This window comes from Notothenia rossii (assembly GCF_949606895.1).
Source record: "Notothenia rossii genome assembly, chromosome: 3".
Lineage (NCBI taxonomy): Eukaryota > Metazoa > Chordata > Actinopteri > Perciformes > Nototheniidae > Notothenia > Notothenia rossii.
In genome coordinates this window covers 35155604-35164937 of record NC_136901.1, presented here as the reverse complement: position 1 = coordinate 35164937, position 9334 = coordinate 35155604, and the positions used below count along the sequence as shown (strand labels likewise).

At 41.4% G+C, this 9334-nt stretch overlaps 1 protein-coding gene across 1 annotated transcript in view; it reads right to left on the bottom strand.

The window, feature by feature from the left end:
* Window positions 1-375: 375 nt before the first annotated feature.
* The window catches only part of LOC307032165 (DNA polymerase nu-like), a 29002-nt gene continuing 20043 nt past the window's right edge, over window positions 376-9334 (bottom strand). The window contains exons 6-11 of the mRNA XM_079669976.1: window positions 6704-6835; window positions 2495-2605; window positions 2309-2387; window positions 1813-1880; window positions 1445-1506; window positions 376-955 (exon numbers count right to left, since the gene is read on the bottom strand). Of these exons, the coding sequence (XP_079526102.1) occupies window positions 872-955; window positions 1445-1506; window positions 1813-1880; window positions 2309-2387; window positions 2495-2605; window positions 6704-6835 (536 nt within the window). The 3' untranslated portion in view covers window positions 376-871. The remainder of the gene's footprint in view (window positions 956-1444; window positions 1507-1812; window positions 1881-2308; window positions 2388-2494; window positions 2606-6703; window positions 6836-9334) is intronic.

Below are 9334 nucleotides of genomic sequence, written 5' to 3'. Positions count from 1 at the left end.
AAGGCTACTTAACACAACAAAAATGAAGCTTATGATTGGAGAAAGCGACCCTGATCTCAATGGGATTAAAACACTAGAATATCCGCTACATGACTTTCTATAAATTATTTTTTCACTCTTGGAATTCCTCTCTTTAATCATTTATTGCCAATAAAGGTTGACAGGATTATTGAAAGGGGGATATTAATTAAACTCATTTGTAATTAAATTCAAGCTTATTATGCTGCTGTAATTGTGCTACGACTCGGCTATTAAGAGCATCAGCTCTAAAATTGCTTTCAAATGTAACATGCAAATGATTGTGAGGAATTAATTGAGCATTAGCGGCGAGTGTTTGTAAAAAGAAACCTGCAAAAGGAAACTGGAGGAGAAAAATCACTGGGTTCCTGACTTCCTGTCAGAATGAAGCAATGTTTATTCAGCACTTAGAAAGCATTACACAAATAAATACAAGGACGTTTTCACAGTATAGAACACAGTACACTATTAAACATTATATTAATAACCATTTGATGTACTAATAAATATCAAGCACTCTCAAACGTAGGTATTCACCTTGGCAACAAGCGTCGGGCTGAATAAGAGAGTGTGAAAACAGGATGGAGGATGGAGGAGAGCAATCCAGTCTCCTACCGTTGCCCCCGGATACGGATAGAGTGAAAGCAAGAACTGGGAGCAGAAAAGAGCTGCAGCTGCCTGGTTTCCATAGCGATGTGGATGCAGGACAAGCAAAAAATATTAGGAGAGAGACGAAGAGAAGCAGGCAAGTGTAACAAGAGGGGCAGGGAGCAGTGCAAGAAAAGTATATCTTTTTTGTTTAAGGGAGAGTGGTGATAGAAGCATTAAGGTAGTAAAAAGGAGGTTGGGGGTCTCAAAGAGAAGCAGAGGGAGGGATGATGAGCTCAGACATGGATCCCCACGACTTTCCACTGGAGACTGCCACCTTCAGGGGGACCTGGAAAACAAACACACACACACTCTAAATATAAGACATGGGAAAGGTGCCAGTGTGTCGATGTACACGTGCAGATGTGGGTCACAGTGACCTACATTGATTTAGACTCACCTAATTATCCTTATGGAAGATCAGCCAATAATACAGAGGCACATTTTTAAATCACTAATGCAAATATAGAAAATCCTATAAGAATGGATTTAAATACCGATGAATTACCCTGTGGCTTGTTGCGTAGTCCACTGATGTTTTATTGAAAAAGCAGTCAGGATTTTTGATGTAATCGGTAGGTTGAAGGACGAGAATATTCCATGTTGTACTTAAGAAAGTTGTGTTTCAATCGCCATACTTAAACATTGTCCTCGAAATAGGTACGTGTCCTAATTGCAGTTTTTTTTTATGTGTTATACAGCAAAATAATTAAAAAGACACAATAAATGACACTACAATATCAGTGAATGATTGTAATGTCATGTTCCACTGTCTCACCTTAAGATGGACTCCTAGATGGTCGATGTGCTGCAGGGACTCCATGGTGCTCTTCACCAGACCTGCACACAAAACAACACGAACACACACATGTATAAATGACTTCAACAGTGACCATAGCTGTTGCATTGTGGGTAACGTAGGCATAGAAAGAAGATTTAACCAAAAAAAATGCTGCATCAATTGACTTTTAATAACGTGGCGGATTTCTCTTTAAACTGTTACATTGACGTTTGTATCTACCAAAACAAGCTTGTCTGTCCAAAACAAATCTATATTCCTCACTGTACACCAATTTGGCTTCATATGTGCAGTATATAACGGTAAGCTACATTTGAAATGTTTGATAAAAGAAGTTATTTATTCACCTGCAAACTGTTCCACCTGGGATTCCTCCACTTCGTACAGAAGCTCATCGTGGAGCTGTGCTACCAGCCTATAGACACAAAGTAAATCAACACAACAATTACTTCAACTAATACTAATAATGAGGCCTCTTCATCAACATACCACCGTGAGGGCTTCAAGTAAGTCCCCTAATTTGCATCCAGCAGCCCATTTCATTCTTGGCTCCAAGTGTGTTTACTCTGGCTCAGTGTTTGGCGTGTAACAGCAGTCACTTGAGCAAACGCTACAAATTAAATTGGCTGGTAAAACAGTGGATGTTGTTTATGTGTTTTGGCGTGAGAGACCCAGTTAGTTGTTCTTCACTAAAATAGGACTTAGCGTATCCAGAACAGTGACTTCAGTGTGAATAGCCAGTGTTTACTTTGTTGCCGTAGTCAAGGCGACATGCTAGATATGACATGTTGGTGACGGCTCGTAATGCAAGCGTCTTCAGTCGGCTTGTTAAGGTGTTAGTACCTGGCGGAGAGCGAGCTGGAAGAGGACAACAGGTTGAAGATTCGGATCATGGCCATCTTACAGAGATCAGCAGCAGAACCTGCAAAAAAACACATACAAAATATTAAACTCTTATCTGTGGTGAAGGGTTAGTCAGGCAGGTAAACATAAGTGTTCAAACAAGCTGACACCTGTCAATCATCCTACCTTGGACCACAAAGTTGACAGCCTGCCTCTCAGCCTGCATCCGGATACCCCAATCCGGGGAGTTGATGTTAGCGAGGGTCCGCCGACGACCCATGATGGAGAGAACGTAACCTAATCAAAGAAAAATATTTAAAATGTAATAATTCTGAGCACATTTAATCCAATTGAAATCAAGATGGAGAAACTCCATCGTTGAGGGCTGCTCTTCTCACACAGCGAACCTTCAATTTGTGTTTATTCACATTCAATGTAGCAGCTGCTTCTCCCTCATGATTCACTGTGAGGAGAAATCCCCACTTAACTCTGAAGTAGTGAGCATACTACTGTAAATACAAATGAGAAAATATCAAGTAGTTCTGCTCGCCAACACATTTTAGAGATATTTTTCAAATCCACATGTTTCCTACCAGGGTCACCAGAATGCATCCCACTACTTGTTCTTAATTCATGGATGTGTACTTACTTGATTTTCTTTTATCAATGTGTGCTTGCCTCTTTATTTATTATGCGAGTCTCTTGATGTTATTTGTGCTTATATCTACACCGCTTTGGGACCAATAAATTATGGTGATCGACTTAAAGAATAATAAGAAAAATTGACCTCCAGTTACCTCCTCAGCCCAATTGTCCCCCCGTGTTCGAGGGCTGTGTTTCGTATCAAACGAGAAACAAAGAGTTATTCAGTGAATATTCTATTAAGTGTGTTTACTAAAAACCTGCTCGGGTAGATGCAAAGAGATTTAAAGAGAACTGCTTCATGAAAAGTCATGAAGAGAAACACCGTCACATTCCCCGTACAGTCCCACAAACACACTTTGGAAAGCAACATTCCAAACATGCACACATTATCATATGAAGGTATGCAAAACACACACACACACACACACACACACACACACACACACACACACACACACACACACACACACACACACACACACACACACACACACACACACACACACACACACACACACACACACACACACACACACACACACACACACACACACACACACACACACACACACACACACACACACACACACACACACACTCCTGCACTTACAAACACAGTGGACCAGTACATTCCACCAGCTGGACAATGGAGCGGGCTTTAGGGCTAAATCCCTCTAGTATCCCTTACTATGAGGAACGCCACGAAGCCTGAATGAGTCTCTTCCCAGAACACACACACATTCATGCTCACAGACATAGATGCATAGGAAATGAGCACACAACAGTTGTAGAAACAAACACAAAAACCCCTCACTGCGACCCATGACACGTGCGTGTGACCTTTTGTCCCCAGGAATGTGACCCCTGTCCTGGGGCCCGATGACAAGTGCACTTTGTGTCGTGTTGATCCTGCGGACAGGTATGTGACTCACAGAGGAATGTGTGTGCTTTTCAAACAGCAGTGGCTTTTTCTGACACTGTGGTGTAAAGGCTCAGGGCTTTTCAAGTTCAAACTGTGTGTGTAGAGATAGTGGAATATAAGCTGTAGAAACTAGGATGGAGAGACAATCAATTGGGACATTTTAAAACGTTTGGTGGTGTTTTCCTAATTGTTTCAATCATCAAAACTAATCAAATAAAAACCTTTTTTAAACCAATCAGGATTAGGCAATATCTAAATCAAAATGGGATGACAGTTTGGCTTCCAGTTTCCAGATGTTTATATTTAAATATGTTTAAACACTTTGATATTTGTACAAGTGGTTGACAATACACTGACATATCATCTCCTTTTTAGGTTGAAACGGTGAATTTGTTGGTAAAAATGTGCTTATTTACATATAACATTGTATTAAGTGTATGAACTGTCTTTTATCTGTGTTTTGGTCTCCACCAACTCCTGGTTCTTATTTTCTAAATTCTATTACATAAAAGTAATTCTTAATTTGTATTAATCTTGAGATTTGAGAAACGTATTGATTGATTCTGTCATGTGGACTTTTATGTGTTTTCCGAATGAACTGGAAAAAACCGCTTAGGAGGTATTCATGAAAATAAGGAATGATCAAATACCCTTAATAAAAATGGAATAAGAATAAATGTTTCTCTTCAGCGGTGCGTCTAGTGTTTGAGCTATCCACATAGATCAGTGCTGCTGCCATTTGTAGAGACCATACTACTCCATGACAGAACTACAGCAGAACTAAGCCTTCCAGCCCCGCCATGTGCCGTTCACATAACTACATGTTCATGAACAACTTGACAGGATGTGTGAGTGTGTGCACGTCAGTGTATTGCGTATCTATGCAGATCTAGGCTTCCCTGTGTCTGCTGTGGCCTTCAGAAGACTTTTTCATCTGTGTGATTCTCCGTTGTTTCAAAAAAAGAATTCTTCTTGCCTTGTCTTTTTTTACGTCAGGCATTATTTACAACTGAAGGTACTGCATTCATCCCAAGAGCTTTGATGAAATGTGCATGACGTTAAGAACTAGGGGACAGGCTTACCCAGACGCTTTATCTCATTGCAATATCAAGGACAGATTCATAAAAGCAATGTCAGCTATGACTATGAAGTTATTTATTGTAGTTTATATAATAAAAAACGGTCCTGTTTTAGTCCTTATCTTTATCCCATTGCTTTTTGTGTTACATTTCGGTACTTCTTCTTGGGTTCCATCGTCTTATCTTCGCCCCCTGCTGTTACACCCCCACTGATCCTGACCTCACCAGCTCTCGTTGTCCTTTCGGATATTTTCCCAGCAAATGACAGTCACTGCTCGACCCGTCTCTGCTCAGTATGAAGAGAAGAGTTGCTGAATCAGATCTGTAATCTCAGAGAGGTGCAGAGCCCAGGCGAGTATTAATCCCTGCTCCCTGAGTCACTGCCAGGGGAAAGTGTATGCTTCCTCCCAGCCAACACAGGTTAAAGGGGACTACTTTATCGATCAGCTACTGTACATTTCTGCTGTGGCATGAGGGGGGGAGTGAAAAGGAAGAGATATATGAAAACAGTAATTGGATGAGGGAGGGTAAAAGGCAGACAGACAGACTGAAGGACAGCGAGCAAAGAGTGTGGGACAAGCCAGGCAGATCAATCCTGTAGCCGTCTCCAAACGGGAGGATCACCATGGTGATGAGCTGAATTAGAGCCGACTGTGTTGCGCAACAAGGCTTCCATGGTGATCTGTGCGCAGCATTTTGGGAGAATAAGTCCATTAAGCAGGAGCAGACATAGGACAAAGAGTTGGTTGTCTCACCGGTGATAGGTTGCCGTGGGTGATAAAGTACATGTCTGTTTTTGGTGATGCCCCCGACTGAAAAACATCTAAATCTAGATGTTAACTACAAAACAAAGTCATATGGCAACACTTAGTGATGTCTATCGATTAAGAACAACCTGCGTTAAGACAATAATAATCTGCGGTGAATCATCATTTATCACAAGGTTGAAAGTAAGCACTAGTATTTACTTTCATTATGTGGGGGATATAAACTTGCCATTTCACTGTAATGCACAGTTAACGTCTGCACTTGAATTGCAGGAGGAGGTTGGGGTGAAACTTGGTAATGCGATTAATTTGCGTAAATCTTTTCAAGATGAATGGTGATTGTAACGGGTTGAGGTTGAAAGCCTTACTTATTATTCAAGATGAAATGACCTATTTTACGATGCAGAAACAGACTGAGAAGATGGGACATTGGGCTCGTGTACCGAACGCAATGAGGGTTAGAGTGCAGACTTTACACTATTTTCTGTGAGCGTGTTTAAGTCTCAGGTGTGCTGTGTTGGCAGTTCAGTCTGAATATAAATAGAGTGTCCCGTCTGAACCGTCAGCCCCCCCAATCCACCTCAAGTATTGACCCACGGCAGTTTGTCTCTTTCCTGCCAATGCAAGCATATCTTCCTCGCGCAAACTAATCCACAGAGAGCGTGTGTGTGTGTACCCATAAAAACATCAAACTACATGTGCAGGCCCTTACAGTGACACACGCACATCTTTTGTTATAATTCTGGTGTCATTCGCTTTACATTAAGCCCTCATTTCCCTCGTGTTAACTGTGATTCTGATCATAATCTTTAATCCTATGAATAAACAATTTGCTATTGAACTCTGGGAAGCAGTTCTCATACAGTATGCGATACATTCTCTCCAATATCTTTCCCAATAGGAGCATTAACACTCAATATAACCTTTTTAAGAGTTACAAATTCTTATGGGAGACACAATGGGAATGTGATTGGACACAGACCTCGTTTGTGGCACAGCTGGATGGTCCTCTGGATGAAGGTCTGCACTTCTCTGTAGCTCTGCAGGAAACTGTCTTGGAATCGGCTGGCCTTCTCAGCGCTCACCCCAAGGATCCCCGACAGACGCTCACGACCTGCAAGGATCAACATATATAAATATAACTTAGTCAAGCTTATATTCACCTATGCGCAATAGCAGCAGGTATTAAGACATTAATACCATACAGATAACATGAACAGTATGATTATGTTTTACTTTTAGCCTTGATGATTCATTTTGTACTTGATTATATCTTCCTTTTTTATACATTCTTCACAAAGTTGTATTGTCACTAGGGTTACTACGGCTTGCTAAAAAGTTGGCAATATCTGCTGTACGCTAAAGACTAAAGGAATAGTGTTCATTTTGGGATTTATTTGACAAAACTTTTGGAAGTGAGTGCACCCTGCATATAACCCCTCATAACACGGTGATGTGTTGTCATTATTCTTTATTGTTAACACTGGTTTAACACTTAAACATGAGATATTAGATGTTACTAAAGCCGCTTTCACACCGCAGGACTTGCCGTACTTTGGTGCCGGCACTAAAGTACCACGGCACTGAATCCGCCAGGGGGCTAGTGCCAATCACATTCACACCGCAGTACTTTCCCTGAGACAAGATTACGCTGACGTCACTTCGTCTTCTTCTTCTCTGGGTTTACTGGCAGGCCGCAAAACCACTTCACGGCGAGTACAAAAAAAACTAGAGAAGAAGAACTACACGGGGGAGGGGGTATAAAGTCCACCCGCTGTACATGATATATATATATAATAGGTAGGCTCAGCGGACAGACCCTAGTGCAAAGATAAAGTGTCACATGATTATCTACTAAATAGTGAATTCAGCATCAACTTCACCAAGATGAAGTTCATATCTTCCTAAGATACGTGTTACTTTATGTCCCTACTAGAATCCGAGCTCAAATGACTCAAACCAACAAAATGTCCAAGCAAAGAATCATGTGCACCATGAAGCTGGGTTATAAGGGTAATTTACAAATAAAATACCCCATTATAACAATGGACTTTATCTCTATGTATTTATTATATATTACCTCCTCAGGCTGATTTTGGAAAAGGACATTAACCGTTGTTTGCTGTTTTCCCCTTATTTATATAAAACAAATGACATGATAAATGACCTGTGTTTATGTGTGTAAGACTTGTGTTTCTGCCCCTGCCATTGCTGCACAAGGTTGCAACATTGTAGATAAATTCAACCACCAACACCTGTCTGCTCTCACATTCTTCTATTCTCTATAAATTTGGGGTGGGACACAATAAATAAAGCTTCGCCAGTTTGTTTGTTTTATTGCACAGTCAAGACATAACAATAACGGCATCACGCCGCTCAAGTAGCTTTTGCGAACATCGTTCAAAACATTTGGAGTTGGGAACTGCTTTCTGTAGAAGCTGCTGCATCCCGTCCTCAGAGTAAATTGCCAGAAGCGCCGACACTTCCTCATCATTCCACCGCTCAGGTGTTGTAGTACGTGTGGTCATAACTGCTTTAAAGTACAAAAAAACGACTCGCTCAGGTGTGGATGTGGTTTTGTAGCGAGGAAAAAAATGGCTGCCTAACAAAAAAAATTCAGAGTCTAACGGGGCGTGGTTTGCAATTTGCCCAGCCAATAGAAATAGAATAGAAATGGGCACTCTTTTATCACCAGGTCCGTACCACCTCTCTAGCAGGGACTGAAAATGGCCAAAAGAGTTCCCGGCACTGAGTAGTCCCGGCGGTGTGAACGCGACATTATTGATACTAACGGAACTAAAGAACCAAAGTACCAGGGAAAGTCCTGCGGTGTGAATGCAGCTTAGGTGAGCCTAAGAGGGGCTGGTAGGCCAATTTTGTTACCTGAATCAAGCTAGCTATTCCCCCTATTTTCATTATTTGTGATAAAATAAGCTAGCTTGTTGCTCATGGTAGCTTTTTATTTTCTGTACAGACATGAGTGGGCAGGTATCTTCACATCTAACTCTAAGGCAGTCCAGTATGACTTCCCAAAATGTCATTCCTTTGATATCATTACTCTGTGATGACCTGCATTGTGAGTGACCTTACTGCTGGAGACCTTTAGCTGACAAAAAGTCAGTCAAGTCAATGAATGGAGCAAACTCCAACTTTATCATGGCTGATTGGAAGAGTGTAAAACAAGATCAGACGAATGACTCGATCAAGGGGTGAAAGAAATAGAGAAAAAAAGTAGATCCAAAAGAAGGGTAGTAAAGGACAAGATAAAAGAGGGTGGGGGGAAAGGATCAGGGGAAGACTGCAAGAGACGTATGCGTGTGTGTGTAAAGCCAAGATAAAGCCAAGAACAAAGAGCCTCAATGTGTGTGTGTGTTTGTGTTTGTGTGTGTGTGTGCGTGCGTTCGTGCGTGTGTTCTTTCCCAGGTAGTGTTGAAGCATACAGACTGTAGCAGGAATAATGGCCTCAAAGGTGAAGCACAGTTTGATGGTGCGAGAGCTAATGGGTGTGACAGTTAGTGTGTGTGTGTGTGTGTGTGTGTGTGTGTGTGTGTGTGTGTGTGTGTGTGTGTGTGTGTGTGTGTGTGTGTGTGTGTGTGTGTGTGTGTGTGTGTGT